Below are 18346 nucleotides of genomic sequence, written 5' to 3'. Positions count from 1 at the left end.
ACGAGGTAAAGGCAAACCCAGAAACAGCTTCCCTGGTTGCAAGAAGAGGAGAGCTGCAACTCTGGGAGGGGAAGTTTCGAAGACTTGTCATCTATCCTTGTCGGTAAGTTCAAAAAGCTGGCCCAGTGGTTGATTTATAGAAACCAACGAATGTTTGCACAGTCACAATACGGAGTTGAACTTCGTCTGCCTCCATCCAGACACAGCTAGTGAGAACAGCCAAGAAGGCAAGTCCTTCATCGCTCTTGTCTCTCGATCCGCGAGAGCCGTACACGCAGCCAAATCGGATTGCTGACCAGTATAAGCAGGCTGGAACAATGCGGCATCGGTAGAAGACCTCCTGAAAGTTTTCGGCGAGTACTGCAAACCCATGCAAACACTTCTGAGCATGGCAGACCCCTCCACGATCAAATTGTGGAAACTCTTTGACCGCCGAGTCTTGAAGACATGGGTCAACGGTTACGCCGCCTTACTGGGTGACGCAGCCCACCCTTTCCTACCCCACCAGGGTCAAGGTGGAGCACAAGCAATTGAAGACGCGGCTGCTCTTGGTGCACTCTTCCCAATGGGCACCCGCAAAGAAGATGTGCAAAGAAGATTGGACGCTTATATGAAAGCGAGATATGACCGCGCTACGATGGTTCAGGACTTTTCAAGGCAGATGGCTTTCCAGACCGACGAGCAGGACAAAGTGGGTGGCTTTAGTATGAATCCGATGGAATTCTCCAAGATGAACTTCAACCACAATGCCTATGTTCACGCGAGGGAGATTCTGAATCAGCAACTCTAGATCGGCCTGCGTTTTGAGGTTAGATCTGTGAGTTCGTTTGTCCGAGGATTAGCCCTATAAATAGCCAACACTACCTAGTTACAATGATATTAGTCTATCCTAGATTACTTTCACTAATGAAGAGTGAACTGGCACATTGAGAAACGTAAGCAGACTTGAATGACGCTGCCGTATTGGTGCTCAGGGAAAGGGTTTAACACGTTAGTTCGGCCATTTCAATTGACATCTGACGAGTGAGTGGAAGTTTTTGTAGCATATGGCCTGTTGTAGAGACGTGTATTCCATGCGGCATTTAAAGCCGCCATTCACAATGAATTTGTAACTTTATGAAGTTGTGCCACTGTGAAAGCACGTGAGATCAATCGAGATGCAAGAGATGACATTTTACAATCAATACCTCAATACTATTCTTCAGAGCTAAACAAATGTGACCCACAGGGATTCCACAAGGAATCTCATTCTTTCCTCATTGTGCCACAGCCAGAATTTGCACCCAAGAACCACCTGTGAAGACTCTCACAACCTTTCTATTTCGATGGAATGATCGGCATCACCACGTAATTCTCATAACCGTTGCCAAAGTGGATTGAGTTTTGTCCTCCAAAGATGGAATGGGGTCTAATGCACCGTCAGTATTGAGACCTAGGTATTTGTGTTCGATGTGGCCTTACCGATCCTTTTCATTCGTGTGTTTAAACAAACCACTGCCTTGAGTGTCGCCCGAACTGACCTCGAAAATGAGCTTTCCTCCCTTTTCCACCACGACATTAGTCGGCCACAATTCGATATCAACGGTGTAGATCTTGTCGTTCTCAACCTTCTGCACATCAGTGGAAAGATACTCCCTGTAAGGTAAATATTCTCGGTGGCGCGGGTGGTTCTCGTTGGTCTTTCGCAGGCTGACGCGCAGCCAGCCTTTGCAAACGGGGACATTGTCGCCAGAGGAGCCGGTGTACAAGACCTCCTTTCCCGCGGGAGAAATGTGCCGCAGAGTAACAAAAATATCTAGATCGAAGTTTTCGGGAGGGGGGCTGGTGGCGGAGGTAGCGGAAACACTCAGTCGAGACACAATGTGGCCAGTGAACTCCGTCTCGTGCTCGAATGGTTGAGTGGTGAACTGGATCAAATTCTGATTCTCCATACTGCCAAGCGCCTCGTACGAGATCTTGGTGTTTTCGGGTAGAAAGTCCGTGGTGAGACTACCTAAGCTCGACAGATAATACTTGGTGTACTTGGTGCGTACTATAGGCCACTCTTTCTCGTCTCGACGGCCAAAAAGCTTTTCAGCTTGCGGATTATTAGAACCAACGTCTCCCTTGCGGAGACAAACGCTCACAGGCGGCACTTCTCCTGTTGACCAGCCATCCTTGTCCTCACCTTTCAAAAAGGCGTCCAAGAAGCTTTTCTGGACGTCGACCTCTTCTTTATAGTAGAACGGCAAATCATGGCGTCCTACGATAAAGCGCAAGAACTTGTTCTTGGAGCCGGCCCACTGGTAACCTTGGATGTTGCCCCGAAGATGAAGCAGAATGCCACCCCAGTTTGCCACTGACAGAACAGGGACGTTGATTTGACCGAGGTCAAACTCTTTCGAGGCGTAGTAATCATCATCTCGAAACCGATTGGCCTCGTTGTCGATATTCTGATCGCGACGATTCATAGCGCTAAAAGTGTTAGTAATCACGACACGAGATCTCGAGGAAAGTCTGGAACGCGAAACATACAGCTCCGACTCAGAAATATCACCTTCGATAGTGTCTTCACCCCACTTGGACTTTGCTCGGCCTGGCCTTCCATATTGATTTGTGATTACCTGCCGATTCCACCAGAAGTTGATGAAGTTGTTGGAGAAAATTCCGCCGTGGCGGCACCTGTCTCGATAGTAATCAGACATTCCCTCCCACGGCACTATTGCCGCGAGACCCTTGGGCCGCCGGGCAGCGACCCGCCATTGACTCCCTAGGCTCGGAGTATTAGTGACATGGTCTGAGAGAGCATCTCTGGCGGGTAATAAAGTAATACCTGCGTAGTAACTGACGCCCAGCAACCCGACCTTTCCAGACGACCATGGCTGTTCAGCGGCCCATTCTACTACTTCGAAGAAACACTCGCTCGTTCCCCTCGACATGGTATCAAGCAGACCGGGTGACTGCCCAAGCCCACGCTCGTCTGCTCTCACTATAATGTAGCCGTGCTTTGTCCAAAACACTGGTTCAGGAGTCTCCCATGCTGCGTATCGTGATTTGTGCTCTTTGGGCACCTCAGAGTATGACTTCTCATGAAAGCTTCGTTCGGATTTGAATCAGCCCAGCTCCTCTTATTACTCCCACATCAATCGGGATGAGGATATACATACTCCCCATACCAAATGTCTTTTCCATAGGGACCATAGGTGACGAGCACTGGGTAGGTCTTGTTGGGTCCGGAGTCTACAGGACGGTAAACGTTGCAACGAATTGGAAGACCAGAAGTTCTCAGCGGAATATCTACATTCTTTTCAAAAATGAGTCCAAACTCTTTGTCTTCGAATACTTCGTGAAGTTTGCGTAATGAGTTCGGCATCGTGGCGACTTTCGAAAGGCCGTGCGTGGATGTCTCTTTGCCAATGTGAGTTTTCTTCGTCGTGGAAACATTCAACAAGTAGTCGGGTTCGATAATATTATGACTTGCTTCTTAACAGGAAAGCTGTTGATAAACGACACTCGCTGGGTGGTGGCGCCCCGCTGTGAGCGAGGATTGTCGTGTGGTGGCGATCGGGCCGTGCTGACCTGGCGGACGGAATACGCGGCGGAACCCTCCCCCACCAGATCCGGTCAAACGCCGATCCTTCAGGCACGGGACAGGACGCTAGTACTCTCCCAGAGCTCATCTCTCAGGATTGTGACAATGTGCTTTTTTCGATGGGGTATATCGCGGTTTGTTCACATATAGGATGGCAAGCAAGATAGTAGTCCGTCGTCCTGTGTAGCTTCCCAATTCAATGATCTCGATAGAACTTTACGGGAAGACATCAGCAGGCAGATTGACACTTCGCGTCAACACTTGAGATATCATATCAATTTGCCGAAGCGATTGCTAATTCTCAACACACAATACTACTTATTCCCGGGATTACTTTCGACCACTCCCCTCCGATCCTATACCGCGTCAGGCCTGGGTACCAGAGGCCTCCCGTGGCTTCCCATGTGCAAACCAAGGTCTGAATATAGCACATGAGTAGTCAGTACCATATTGAGGTTACTCATGTCCCAAAACATGTCAAGTTCAGCACATGGACACACTTACCGACTGAAGATGAACGCCGTTCAACATGACGGTTACGAATAGAAATTCAATCCCATTGACACCGTTGGGCCTTTCGGCCTGATCCAAATGTCTGTTCACGGGGCGATATGGTGGAATTCGGCGATATTGTGTCGGCCAGTTTGAAGTGTTTGGCGGAAGTGCTAATGGGGTTGAAATGTTTTCATTATGGGATTGCGTACTGGCCGATGAACCCGAAAGATGCAGAACATAGTCTGTCAGGTTGTTCTCCAATGTGGAGTACTCAGTTACTTCGGTCGTTGCTGCTGCCATTGTCGCTGAAATACTTGCAGTTGTATTGCTGGTTTTTTTTAGGGGCGTGAAGCTCTTCAAGTCAGCGACAATGTATGATCTGGCATAAAAGAGGCAGATTAGAAGCAGCGTAAAAGAAAAACCGTACCCCATGGCTACATATCGGCAGAAAGGATCGAAAACGCTTCTAATCTCCTTGTCATTTCGGTATCATAGATCGTTAGAGTCCCCCACTTCTTCCGGATCTTCAAATCTGCTCGACCCGGACCGACTGTGGGCCTCCGCTCCCGTCTCTCACCCCACCATTACCGAGTAATGTCCCGGATTGTTCAGCAGCGGTCCCTGGTCATGTGTAAGGGAAGGACCCTGAATTGATATTGGCCAACCCGAATTGATAACTATCACTGTTCTTGTCAACCCCTCAGATACGTAATTCATCACAGCCGCCGCAATGGCTAACCACGCAAACAATCATCTTGACCAGATGGTTTTAGATCGCGTCACAGCTGCAGCTATCGACCGACGGGCGCATAACATCCGCTATCGACAACAGCAGCTCCAAGAGCTCCATTCTTTCTTACGCAAACATGTCGACACCATCTGCAAACTCACCATGCAAGACTCTAATTACACCCATAAAGAAGCTGGTGTCGAATTTTCTCTTGCGGCCAATGCTGTCAAGACGCTATACGACCAGCTCGATTTTGATGAATGCCTGAAGAAAGAGTACGCGATCAGCCGGAATCAGAGCAACATCGAAGCCCGGATTCCCATTGGCATAGTTCTCATAAGACCAGGAAGTCATTCAAGGCTCTTCTCCATTGTTTCTCCCTTGGCAGCAGCTCTGGCATCAGGCAACTGTGTTATTCTAGAGGTTGGTGATTGGTTTTAGCCCGAAAGGCACACCATGCTGATTGAAACCAACAGCTACCATTCAGCTTGAGAGAGCTTGATTCTTTTCTCCGATCCGAACTGACTATCTTGGACCACGACGCATTCGTCATCGTTTCATCTGCAGTCACTGATACCGATACACTATCCAGATGCTGCGTTGTGGATCAACTAACCACATCGCCGAATACTGGGACAATGCTGTCTTCAAAGTCGGAATCCATGACAGTGGTTGTTGTTGATAGGACAGCCAAAATGGAGGATGCCGTTGATGCTGTATGCACCGCGCGATTCAGCTTTGGTGGCCAGTCACCTTATGCCCCTGACTTGGTGCTGGTTAATGAGTGGGTCCGAGACGAGTTTGTGACTCTTTGCCTACAAAGATTGAGTGCAGAGGCAGCGAGATCAAAATCGGAAGCATCCTCGGGTAGGGCAGTACGCCAAAATATCCCTGTGAACGGCACAGCCCCTGTCGATGTTTTGTTCGATTCCCAGGGCATCAAGCTGGTTGAATTACCTAGAAAGTAAGTCAATCTTTGCAAGCGTCATCTAATTCACTACTTAAAGTACTTGACACGACCAGCACCGACTGTAGCAAGGTCTCAGAACGGACACTGAGGGTAATGACAGTAAGTAGTCTTACTGATGCCGTCACTGTCACGTCAAACAAGTAAGTCTCTTGTGTCGTCCCTTCCATAACGATGATCTGAACAGTTGAAGTGGCCCATACCTCGCTTTCTATTCCTTTGGTAGCAGAGGCGTCTGTAAGTTTCTGTGTCAAAGTGTTGACTCGGACTTGGCTTTCATTAATGGCATTCCCGCATCACTCCTGGGTACGATGAAATCAACCTCCCTGTTACCTGCTTTTACCAACTGACCTTCGTCGCAGTTGGCCCAGCACGACCTGTTTCGGCAGCGAGCCCCTCAAATATCGAGCTGCGGTATGAGACCCAAATGATGACGAGACCGCGTCCGGAGTTCGTCTGCGGCCTGACTGGAGAAAAGTTCGAAGACGTTGCCCTCGCGAGAAGTGCAAACGACACACCAAGCGGCCTGCGCAAAGAAAATGCTTACCGAAGTCTCCACGAAGACGCATTGAGATCTCTTCGACCCGTAGGGCAAGGCTCGGGATCTTCCATTGGCTTCTTCGACCAAGGCATTATTACGGGCATATTGGCATTTGCGCTGCCCGCGCTGGCTATGTTGGGCTACGGAGGTTTTAAGACTGTGTTATTTTGCTGGAGAATTTATGAGGCAAAGATGTGATGGAACTATGAGCTCAGCAGATCTTGGAACTCCAGATATGTTAGCCGCGTAAAGTTCGAGTATAAAGAGGTTGTGGAAATTGGAGCTAGATTGGACGGAGGATATCTAGGGTGCAAACAAACAACACCGCAACAAAAGCAAGATGTGACAGTCAGCGTGACTATCTATGAACAGGGGACAATAATGATGCCAGAGGCACCATTACTGAAGCCTTAGCTTTGTGCCACAGTTGGTTGCCTCGGCCCGCTCGAAACATTATTGATGTTCTAGAATTGGGATGTATGGCTGATTACTTGGCAAGAGATGCCTCCTTGTAAGAATGGACCTTCGAAGTCTCTTAGACAGTAAACCATGCGCAACGTTATTGTTTGATCACAACACATGAGTATCACAGGCGAGTGGCTCGACTCAAAATGCTTATTCACGAGACCAGTTGATATGCATTAGAGATAATTGTGCTTGCTCTTCTCCAACTTCGCAGGCCCTGTCTCCAACGAAACCTTCTTCGCTACAGTAGTAGGCTGTGAAATGTTTCCTGGGTCAAATGGAAACCAATGAAGCACGCCCATGGCATAGCTCCCAGCTTCCCCAGGTATACTGCGAATTACACATATTGGTGAGCTCCCAATCCTCCGCCCCTAGCACCACGGGGGTTCCGCAGTCTTCATCTGAGCCTACAAGGCCCGCAACGAACATCGCACTCATGAAGTGGTCATCAGTGGCATGTGCGTCCCGGTATATGGGAAGCTTCATTAGCATAGCCATCGCCTTGCGCAACGCTGGGCCACTGTTTTTTGTGACGCAGTCCTCAAACTCCTGACGGAAGTCTAGAGCCCAGTTGCCAGGAGGAGTCTCCATGGCGAAGTTATCAGCGTAGCGCAATAGCGGTTTCCATACGTTGCGGTACAGATTGTGGACGGCGCCTCCGGAACCAATGAAAAGAACGTTCTTCTCCCGACGCAGGTAGCGTAGAGAAGCACCGACCCGCATGTGGTAGTGGGGATCGAATCGTGCATTCATGCTGATAATAGTTGTTGGCGGGCAGCCGTTGGGGAATGCGCAGATCAAGAGTAAGTACACGTCGTGGATCCACTGGAAGTCGGGATTCGGGTTGCAATTGAAGCCTTCCTTTCTTAGAGTGTCGATCACCCTCAAGGCCATATTCAAGTCAGGGACCAGCTTGTAGTCGACATATTTCCGGGGATGCACCCCGCCAATGGGCGCTTTCGTCGGATTCGGGTTTGTAGCTACTTGGATCTCATCCCCGGTCGCGGCCCAGTGAGCTCCCTTGAGACAGGGAGTTAGCCCGTTAAAATACGACGGCAACAACAGAAAGACTCACCATGATGTTGATGCGCTCAATTCCATTAGCCAGGGCAGCGTCTCCGCACTCCTTCCAGTAGTCTGCCGATTTTGACTCCTCGCCTAGCATCGCTGTTGAACCGTGAGAGAAGAAATGAACCGGGGCCAGATCCTTGGCAGGGGATTTTTGGTTGCGAACGTCCATTGAACAACGGCGACTTTTCGGGAGAGCTTTCAGGTAACGGTATGGTTGCACAAATGATCGATAATGACCAATAGCGTCAGCGATGTATTCCGATCGACAAATATCCAACAGACGTTTTCTTACATACTGGCCGCTCCACCAGGCCCAGCCAGCGTCCGCAACACGTTTTAACATCAACCTCGAGCCGTTGCTGACCCGACCCGAATACCCACGGGGTTGCCCCGCCTCCCCCACTCGGCCCGAAGCAATGTATTTCGGCATGGTTTGACAGCCACGAGCTGTCTTTTATCTACCAGCCCACCTGTTCCGGCCACCCCGATAAACTTTCGTCTCCTCCATTGCCCACGGATCCGCTCCAACCAATGCCTGCTGCTGGATTCTGTGATAGAACACATTCGGAAGACAGAAAGAACGAATGTATAGTCCTCGCGGAAGCCAGGCCTCGGATCCGGTGGCCGAGACAATCCACGCTTCGCCACAGACGCAGCCGGGGCACGAGTGCAGCATCTGCCACAAGAGATACGAGCGTTCAGATCATCTCAAGCGTCATGTAGCATCCCGTGAGCTTTCTCCCGTATCGAACAGTTGCCGCTACACAAGATTCAGCATTCACCTTACTCATTGCGGACCAATTGCTCACCGCATTCCCTAGATCAAAATTCTCGTCCTCACGCCTGTCATCGATGTAGTCGCAGATTCAATCGAAAGTAAGACACCCAGAGGCAAGCCCCCAAGTCGTGGTCTCACCAGTTCTGCTTGATACACAGTAGCTTATGCTTACACAGAGATCTTCTCACTCGTCGCTTGGCTAACCATAATCCGGAAGGTGGAGATAATGGTGACGGATCAACGGGTCTTGAGCGTGCTCTGCAAGCATGTGAGCCCTGCGTGCTAGCAAAAACCAAATGTAGCAATCATCGGCCTTGTAGGCGTTGCCAAAACCGTGGCGTGTCCTGCAGGGACAGCGCTTCCAAGAAAACGGGGAATTTGCCCGCAGCCCCGGCCTCGGCGCCAACACAAGAGCCTAGCCCATCTGCAACGACCCCACAAGCACCGGGTACCTCACCTCGGCCGGATGCATCCGAGAGTGCTCCGATCCATGGTTCCATGGACCTGGACCCCGTTTTTGACCCTCTAGACCTCGCACAAGATGGTCGTGTTATGGAGCAGGCTACGCTCCCTGTACCTTTCGAGGCTATGGACCCAGCCATGATGAGCGAGCCGCTTTGGGAGAATTTGAACATACCTTCTGGTGTGTTCCACTTTTACCAAGATGTCGACTTTCTGTTCGATGACATATTTCATGATCTGCCTCCAGAGCACAAGCACGGTCATCAACAGGGACGCTTGACGCAACATCTACCAGGAAATAACACTAGAGATGGACACATTCTTGGAGGCATTCCGCCTCCAGATCTGTCTCAGGCAACCCCGACGAGCATCCAGTCCGACACACGCGTGCCAGGTTACGAAGCCTTTCAAAAGTCACCTTGGCTGTGGGCTCCTGTACGGCAAGATCACGCCTACGCGGAAAGCCAACAGTCATCCGTCAACGAGGCGCAGCTCATGGAAACGGCCGAGGTAGAGGAAACGGCGCGCGTGTCCCCAAGGATGCCGAAGATGGCGCACGCGTCAACGAGAGACGAGATTCTATCTTTGGCTCTCAAGTTCTCGCAGTCAAATCTCAAAATTCGATCTTTTCCTTCGTTTAACCTGCTCAACATACTGATACAAGCCTTCTTTGTGCGACAAAGCACACTCATCGATGCCTGGATCCATGTGGCAAGTTTCAACCCGGATCAATGCCACAGCGAGCTGCTTGCCGGCGTTGTTGCTGCCGGATCGACACTGTTCGCTGTGCCAAATGTGTGGAAAATGGGATTGGCCCTGCAAGAAATTGTGAGGCTGGCAACATGTGACGCCATTGATCGCGATAATCGACGGGCAAGGGATCTTCAGTCAATACAGTCGTTCGTCCTTTGGGGCGATATCGGGCTGTGGAGCGGTTTCAGGCGTAAGATGGAAATCGGGGAGGGGTTTGCACACACAGTCCCTACGGTACAGTCCAAATCATACCCTTTTGCGATGTGCGACGGTCTAACTGACGAGATGAACTCTCTTACAGATGTTACGGCGGGCCGGTGCTTTCCGCCGGAACTACTACCCCCCGATCGAGACGCCTACAGCTGATGATGATGAGGATGTCCTCCGCCAAAAGTGGCTCGCGTGGGTGGAACAGCAGTCTTTCAAGAAGCACGTTCACATTTCCCTTTTCTGCTCGACTCATTACTGACATGAACTAGACTAGTCTTGCAAGTCTTCATCAACGATATGAGAAGTTCCATAGCATTCAACAGAAACCCAATACTCTCGCCCGTGGAGATGACATTCACCCTACCTGCCCCACGGGATTTATGGGATGCTCGAGATCCGTTCGAGTGGAGGGCAAGATACCTTTCAAAACCAAATCGTCAAGTGACTATATCACTCGTTGATGGGATGCAAAATCCGTCCAAACTTGATTCGGAAATCGAACTCATCGATATAGAGCTCAGCACCCATGCCATCCTGTACGGACTATGGGGACGGGTTCATTCCTTCTTTGATGCCAAAGCGTTCGCTCTCCGCAACTTCTCATCAGCGCCTCGATCAACCTCAAACCTGTGGGTGGAGGCTCAACGCCAGGACTTACATCAGAAAATACGTGCCGCACACACCAAACTAGGCTGGATTTACCCGCTGTCTGCAGAGGCGGACCTCATCGGACACTTCCTCCTAATGTCGCTCCACGTGTCATCTGACGATATTCAAGCTTTCGCTGGCCGATACGGTGAAGAAGAACTCAGACAGGCTATCCCGCGACTTCGCGAGTGGGGGCATAGCGAGGATAAATACTCCACCCTGTGGCACGCTGGTCAAGTACTCAAGGCCGCCAGGTCTTACCCTCCAACTTTGCTTCGAGGTTTCCATGCTATTGCGGTTTACCACGCATGTCTTTCGCTCTGGATTGCGAGCATTATATCAAGTAAAGAGCCATCCAGTGCCTCTCAAGTCGTTCTTGATGGTGGCGAGACGCCTGGAGTTCAGCGTTTTATCGCCACAGGTCATGGAAGGCCTTGTTTGCATGTTGGTGACGGCCTAGGCGAGCTGGAGGATCCTCTGATTATATCGGTAGTTCTACTGGAGGTGTTTACCAAGAACTTCCCATCTAGGTCCCATCCGATTCCTCCACTTTTGGAGAACTTGGTGAGCCTTATGGGAGATATAAGCCGTGTGCAAACACGCATACCTGAATGAACCCACGGCAATAGCAGAGAGTTGGAGGTTGGGCGCGTCAAATGAGGGTCAAACTTTTTCCTAGAGAAAACCTCTATTTTCTTGGTCAATCGTTGAATATATGAGTGACCTTCTCTTGCAACCTTTAATGACTGGCATAGCCTCCCAGGTGTTTACACCCTCACAAGTCATTACACGAGAATGCCACCAGACAAAGTGATCATCTCACCCCAAATTGTTCCCTTCCCACATCAAGAGGAACTTCCTCAAACCCCCCACTTGCTTCCACCACCCCCACTACCTCACATCCCCTACCCGGGCCGGACCGGCTTCATGAGGTGTTGAATGGGACATCCTTCTCCAGAACCTTGCCATGAACAACTGGCTTGTTAGACGCAACCAGAATGCAAAGCAGCCGCGCCCACTCGTCCGTTTCGTTGTCCCAGCTGTGCATGGTAGCCTGTTGGACAACAGACTCGTTCACATTCACTGTAGTCCGCGAACCGTCGTCGAGCACAAGCCTCACCGTACCCTTCAACACGAAAATGTAGTCCAGCGTCATGGAGCGATGCATCAACCCTTTTGAGTGTGGGGGAAAGTCGACAATCCGCGCGATGGTGCCGTCATTGCTCATCCCTGTGTCTGCTAGCCCCATGTCGGTCGTGGTATTGACATCCGGCGGAAGGCTGTCGCTTGACCAGAGAAGCTGGATCCACGGTCCGTGGGGGGTCTGCTTGCCGTGGATGAGGCTGTCTGTCTGGATTATCGCCTTGGCTTTGTCATCATGGCTAGTGACAATGCGACGAGTTGAAGGCAGCGGTTGATCGGGAGATGAGGCCATGATTAGAAATTCGAAAGATACCTAGTAGTCTATGTTGGACTTTTCTGGTGGCTCAAGCTACCTCAGGCCCAAGTAGAGTATGAAAACGATGATATGGTTCAAAAATTATCAAATTGATTCCATGATGCTATATACTCTGTTGGTCAATCGGGACCGTAGCCGCCATAGAGCCGGTGGGGGCCGTGAGCGGTTAAAGGTGGCGTAGGCCACCCGGAGCCGATGGGGGAGGAAGAAGCGGCGGACCTAACATCGGTTCACAGTAACTGGAAATTGTTAGGAGGCCATTTTCAAGATACCCGACAAAAGGAATGGATGTCTAATTTGAATTCTTTGAATTTATGGACATATTGATTTGCAACTAGGAATCCATGACAAACACAAGCATGTCAGTGCGGACTCTCTGTGTTAAGATCCATCTCCTCAACTCTCATTATGGTCCCTGTCTTACATCTATAATGAGCCGCGATTTTCAACCCCAGATTGCGGGAAAAATTGGCTTGTTCGAAACTTCCACCATGCCGAATGAGTCCCCGCGAATGCCAAGTAACTTGCGTAGGGCAGTTAGAGCATATTAGAGCAGAGATATTGCTCATCTGCGTCTCGACCGCCCCCAAGATACTATCCTCGCTGAAGTGCCACTCGTAAATCATTTTCAGATTCAAGAGGTCTGCTCGCAGTCAGTCAGTCATTCAAGCCGACTTCCGTTATCGCGCTGGTGCCACCCACAAAGATCTGGCTGATACTTGAAGTTTCGGTCGCGGTGGAACTGAGCTGCTTCCCTACCCCAGAGAGTATCGAAGTACTTCTGACCTCTTGCCTCTCTTGCTTCCTCGCTCTCCCTGGTTTTATTCGCAGCTGCTTCGAAACTATTTAGGCTGTGTGTTAGTATCATTCTTGAAGGAGATAGAGATAAGACGACCGGGACATACCGGGGCCCATATTGATCGATATGGCTGTCCGGAAGACTGTCCCACAGAGGCAGCAAGGCCTGCAAAGATTTCGGCACACCATAAAGGCAACTTGTCTTGAGAATAGCCTCCTTAATGCGTCGTTGGACGAGTTTCTCCAATTCCAAGGTAAGACCTTCGGTCGCAAGACGGTATAACTCGATTGTATCCGAGCCAGCACCAGCGGCAGCCAGAGCCGAGGCCTAGAAGATATCAGCGAGCCCTCTGGTCATCTGAGCCACTTGGAGTCCGATCATGTACCGCAACTATGTACCAGGTGGATTTGGCTACGTCCGTGCTGGCCTCAAGGTCTCGAAATTCTACCAAAAGGTCGGTAAGTGACATGATGAAAAGATCTGAGATCGTGTGCTATTGCTATAACGGTGCAATGTCGGAGTTGGCTTCTGTTCGGTCTCCCTAACATGAACTTGGTTGTGGGGTAAGACGCTCCATGAATGAAGGAATGAAAGAGTTTTTCGCTCCCCAAATTTACCGGGCACATCGCCCCGTCCCGAAAAGCTGGGTGTGCTGTGTTCCGAGGCTAATAGTGATTTCCGTGGGGGAATGGCCCTGGATGACATCAACCACTTCGGATGAAGAGGCGGTTGTCGGAATTCCCACAAAGATGTGGCTTCTCATGCGAATAAAGCTTTGGATCAAGACTTATATCTTACAGGTGGAAAACGTTAGATTCTGTGGACGTTTTCGAATGGCAAGGATTCCGTCAATAGCCCATTAATATTCTCATATCTTGCATTCACACCACCTCAAAATGACTACACAAACTGGTCCGATTGAGACTTTATTCACTAAAGCAAATTCCAACTTTCACAATTGGTGGACAGAGTTCAAGCCGTCGACTCAGATCCTGCCCCAGGGATGGGTCAGAGAACCAGGCCGTCGCCCTTTGAAAGAGGCTATGACATGGGAGAAGGACGTCGCCATTCCTCTTCGCGATGGTGTCAGGATTCGTGCCGACATTTTTCGTCCCGCGAAACTAGAGGGACAGAAGCTGCCTGCTCTGCTTCCTTGGTCCCCGTACGGCAAGACAGGTTCAGGTACGTAACACAAAATCGAAGCCCCACAGCCTATACTAAAGCAATGTCTTAGGTCACCATCAAACCACCAATTTCAAGTGGCTTGGGGTGCCTAAAAGCTCTTTGAGTGGCCTGGAGAAATTTGAGGCCCCAGATCCGGCAGAGTGGTGCCCGAGAGGTTATGTTCTGGTGCAGCCGGATGCGCGGGGCTGCTTCAACTCCGAGGGTGACATCGCTGTGTTTGGAACCCAGGTGCGTTTGATTGACACATGATGATCCCGACACCATTTGAATTCACGAGCTGATATCCTGGATTCATCTAGGAAGGGCGTGATGGGTATGATACCATCGAGTGGATTGCGGAGCAGCAATGGTGTAACAAATCAGTGGCGTTGGTCGGAAATTCCTGGCTCGCCATCACCCAATGGTACTGTCATTCCCCGCATACAAAACATTGACGATCTAAACCCCACCCTAGGTTCATTGCCGCAGAGCAGCCTCCTCACTTGAAAGCAATTGCTCCATGGGAAGGCTTAGGTGACTTCTACCGGGAAAGCATATGCAGGGGCGGGATACCGAACTTCGAGTTTTGGGATCTCCTCATGCAGGAATTCAACAGCCTCAATAAGCGAGAAGACGTCGTCGCCATGATCAAAAAGTATCCTCTGATGAACGAATACTGGGAAGATAAAAAGCCAAAGCTGCAGAACATCGAGATCCCAATGTACGTTCTCGCGAGCTATTCGACTGGACTTCACACTGAAGGGTCCATTCGTGGGTGGAAGTATTCCGCATCTAATGAAAAATGGTATCTCATCTTCACAAATACCTCCTTTAGCATTTGGTCCGTCCATCCAACCGCTGACAATTTGAAACAGGCTTCGGATTCATCCCACCCAAGAGTGGTTTGATCTTTATCAACCGGAGACCAACGACGACCTCCAAAGATTCTTGGATCATTACCTCCTGGCGAAGGACAATGGGTGGGAACTCACACCCAAGGTTCGCCTCTCTGTGCTGCGTTACAACGCCCCTCCCATCTCCTTTCGTGCAGAGGACGATTACCCACCCAGCCGGGTCCAGTACAAGACTTTCTATCTGAACAGCTCTGAAGGAAAGCTGCAAGACAAGGCTCCTGCAACAGATGCGGTCACTTCCTACCAATCGGACTCATGGAAGGACGACGGTGCGCACTTCACCATCACGTTTGACAGATACACCGAACTCTGTGGCTTCTCTAGAGCCAAACTTTTTGTTTCCTGCCAAGACTTTGACGACATGGATGTCTATCTCGTCATCCGCAAAATAGACAGAGACGGCAAGGCTCTACTGAACTACAACATCCCGTCCATTCATCAGAAGCTAGGCCAGAAGCCAGAAGACATCCCAGACGAGAATATCTACAAGTACGTTGGGCCAAGCGGCCGGCTGCGGGCATCGAAACGTATAACTGCCGAGGAGCCAGGTTTGACGGACGAGATGCGGGCGAGGAAGGATCCTACCGAGCTTTGGTACCCACACTACGAGTCGCAAAAGGTGGTTCCAGGTGATGTTGTCGAGCTGGATATTGCCATTTGGCCGGGTGGGATTGTGTTCGAGGAGGGCGAATCTTTGCGGTTCGAGATCAAGGGCCATGACCCGATTTTGCCGGAATACCCGCCTCTGTTCGAGAGTTTGGAGAATTTGAACGTCGGTAAGCACAATATTCATTGTGGGCCATCCTTCCCTAGCTACGTCATGCTCCCTTTGATCACCTACTAGGGAACCGCGAGAGATTCTATTGATAGTTGGGTTCACTGAAGTCTAGTATGTTCAGACGTCTTTTGAGCACCAGTCCAGATACATTTTGAGACCCGTTGTATTACCTATTGAGTCTAGCTATCTTGCCTATATAGGGCCTTGCTACCCTATACAATTGAATATCTTTCTTTAAAAACACAAAGTAAATACGTTTCTAGCTAGCTTTACATACTTGAGCATCATCAAACCATCAAAACTTGATCAACTCACCAAAGATGCTGAAATGAACTGAAGACAGACTTTGCAACCAACTTCAGCCCCTTATCTGGGGTTCGTGCGGCTACTAGTATGATCCTAGGATGAGCCAGTGCAAGCGGGATGCAGTTCCGAAGCCGTCGCATACACTATTAATAACATCATACTTTTACACTCTTGCCAAAACCTACCTCCCGTCGGTTTGCCCCGCCTGGAGTGGGACTTGGTCACAAGCATGAGGCATGTTGTAAACGTCAACAAGCGAGACCTGCTGCATAGGAAGGGGAGAGAGCGGCGACTCGTAAACACGGCCACGCCCGCCAAGGGGGAACAACACGGTTCAGCATGAGGTCCCCCGAAAGTCGACCTTCAAAGTTTTTCACAGCCAATTTCAACGCTAACTGGCCTACCCCAAACTCGTGGGATTATGGATAAACAACAAACTGCAACACGAAGAGGGTAACCGGGGAAAGGCGATGGAACATGGCTGGAGAAAGACTTTTTCTTTCCTGTCGTCGATCATGCCGACGCTAATGAGCCCTGGCGATGCCGAACTATGGGGAAATGAGGCTTTGGAGAGCTCCGTCAGGAGACTGAGGATCTACACAGCATAGTAAACATAAAGGAAAGCCCATCATCACGATGAAGCCATCCCGCCCATCTCGACCTACACTCGTTACCTCATTTCCTTAAGCCGTCACTCTCTACCAATCGCCCCCACACATCGTCCCTCCTTTTAATTTTGTTTCATAATGCATCTCACCCCCTTCCTCGCCGCCCTCCTCGCGGCCACAACCTCCGTCCCCGCCGCCGTCCTGCCCCGCGCCGAGCCCTGCACCAACCCAGTCATCCGCAAAGAATGGCGCGAACTCGCCCCGGCTGAGAAAGCCGACTACCTCCGCGCGGCAGTCTGCCTCCGCTCCCTCCCGCACCAGAAATACGCCGCCTACGAAGCCGTCGTCACCCGCATGGACGACCTCACCTTCACCCACTGGGCGCTGCAATCGCGCATCCACTTCGTCGCAAACTTCCTCCCCTGGCACCGCTGGTTCGTCCAGCTCCACGAGGACCTTTTGCGGAATGAGTGCAACTACACCGGCGTGCAGCCCTACTGGGACTGGACCATCGACGCGGACGCGCGCGCGGTGCCGACCTCGCCGCTCTTCGACGCCGAGACGGGCTTCGGCGGGAACGGCCAGTTCACGGGGAGCGACGTGCCGGGGTTCCAGCGGTGCGTGGTCGACGGCCCGTTTGCGAACACAAATCTGACGCTGAGCATGGGCTGGCCGGACGTCGGGGAGCCGGGGAACAGGCTGCACTGCCTGACGCGCGAGTTTAACAGCGGCGACGGGGCGGACGAGAACGGGGTGACGATTGTGGGGGACATGCAGGCGGGCGCGTTCGATTCGAGGGTGATGAATACGATCTATGCGTTTGAGGGGTTTGGGGATATGGTGACTATGCTGGAGGGCCTGCCGCACGCACAGGGTGAGTCTTTGCGTTTCTCTCCAAAGTAGTGAGAGACGAATGCTGACAAGTCGTGCAGTTCACAGCATCATCTATGGCGACATGGGCCCGGCCACCTCGCCCAACGAGCCGCTCTTCTTCCTGCACCACGCCAACGTCGACCGCGTCTGGGCAAAGGTTCGTTCTTTCATCGAAAACACTCCAACTCAAGTGCGAATGAGTCGCTGACACCCATTGAACAGTGGCAAGGCCGAAATGCCACCCGCCTGGCCGACTACACCGGCTTCCAGGACACGGACAAGATCTACCCGGCCGCCATCACCGATAGCATGCCAGTGCTGGAGCTTGCTGAGACGGATCTCCTCGTGCGGGATTACATGGACACGCTATCTGGTCCTCTGTGCTACACCTACTCATCTATGTAAAAGGAGTGAAAGAAAAGGAAGGGGAGACAAAATTATCATGAGCCTGTAGCGGGCGTAATCTTTATACCATAATAAATTAGTTTTAAAAAGACGAAAATATCATTAACCAGGCTGAGATTGGCAGCTGACGTAAAAGCTGAATATGAACGCAGTTGAATATGTAATTGACTCAGCCACAGCCAATTTTGTCGTATCTCATAGACCGCACATCAAACATCCGTCTTTCTCGCCAAGTTCAGTGGTCGTGCGTGTGTGTAATGTCATTGGATGGGAAAACACAAATCCTACGAACGCTTCAACCTGAAAGGGGGGAAGACTCGACCTCTCCAAAAAGTAAGCTCCAGCACCA

General features: G+C 50.8%; 5 protein-coding genes across 5 annotated transcripts; 2 read left to right on the top strand and 3 right to left on the bottom strand.

Moving 5' to 3' along the window:
• Positions 1-1457: 1457 nt before the first annotated feature.
• On the bottom strand, positions 1458-2684 carry COL26b_001650 (uncharacterized protein; the record flags this gene model as incomplete). Its single annotated transcript, XM_053174596.1, has 2 exons — positions 1458-2454; positions 2515-2684. 2 exons carry the CDS (start codon positions 2682-2684, stop codon positions 1458-1460), a joined length of 1167 nt encoding a protein of 388 aa, XP_053041527.1.
• Positions 2685-6945: 4261 nt separating this feature from the next.
• COL26b_001649 (uncharacterized protein) lies at positions 6946-7934 on the bottom strand (the record flags this gene model as incomplete). The annotated part of the gene is made up of 3 exons (XM_053174595.1): positions 6946-7010; positions 7111-7789; positions 7845-7934. 3 exons carry the CDS (start codon positions 7932-7934, stop codon positions 6946-6948), a joined length of 834 nt encoding a protein of 277 aa, XP_053041526.1.
• Positions 7935-11616: 3682 nt separating this feature from the next.
• COL26b_001648 (uncharacterized protein) lies at positions 11617-12126 on the bottom strand (the record flags this gene model as incomplete). Its single annotated transcript, XM_053174594.1, has 1 exon — positions 11617-12126. The coding sequence occupies one exon, from the start codon at positions 12124-12126 to the stop codon at positions 11617-11619; it is 510 nt and encodes a 169-aa protein (XP_053041525.1).
• A 1202-nt stretch (positions 12127-13328) lies between these two features.
• COL26b_001647 (uncharacterized protein) lies at positions 13329-15871 on the top strand (the record flags this gene model as incomplete). The annotated part of the gene is made up of 6 exons (XM_053174593.1): positions 13329-13407; positions 13919-14131; positions 14184-14362; positions 14434-14447; positions 14589-14834; positions 14989-15871. 6 exons carry the CDS (start codon positions 13329-13331, stop codon positions 15869-15871), a joined length of 1614 nt encoding a protein of 537 aa, XP_053041524.1.
• A 986-nt stretch (positions 15872-16857) lies between these two features.
• COL26b_001646 (uncharacterized protein) lies at positions 16858-17997 on the top strand (the record flags this gene model as incomplete). Its single annotated transcript, XM_053174592.1, has 3 exons — positions 16858-17593; positions 17652-17749; positions 17815-17997. The coding sequence occupies 3 exons, from the start codon at positions 16858-16860 to the stop codon at positions 17995-17997; spliced, it is 1017 nt and encodes a 338-aa protein (XP_053041523.1).
• Between the last annotated feature and the right edge of the window lie 349 nt (positions 17998-18346).

Source organism: Colletotrichum chrysophilum (assembly GCF_026319265.1).
Source record: "Colletotrichum chrysophilum strain AFK26 chromosome Unknown scaffold_7, whole genome shotgun sequence".
Classification (NCBI taxonomy): Eukaryota; Fungi; Ascomycota; class Sordariomycetes; order Glomerellales; family Glomerellaceae; genus Colletotrichum; species Colletotrichum chrysophilum.
This window is presented reverse-complemented; position numbering and strand designations above follow the sequence as displayed.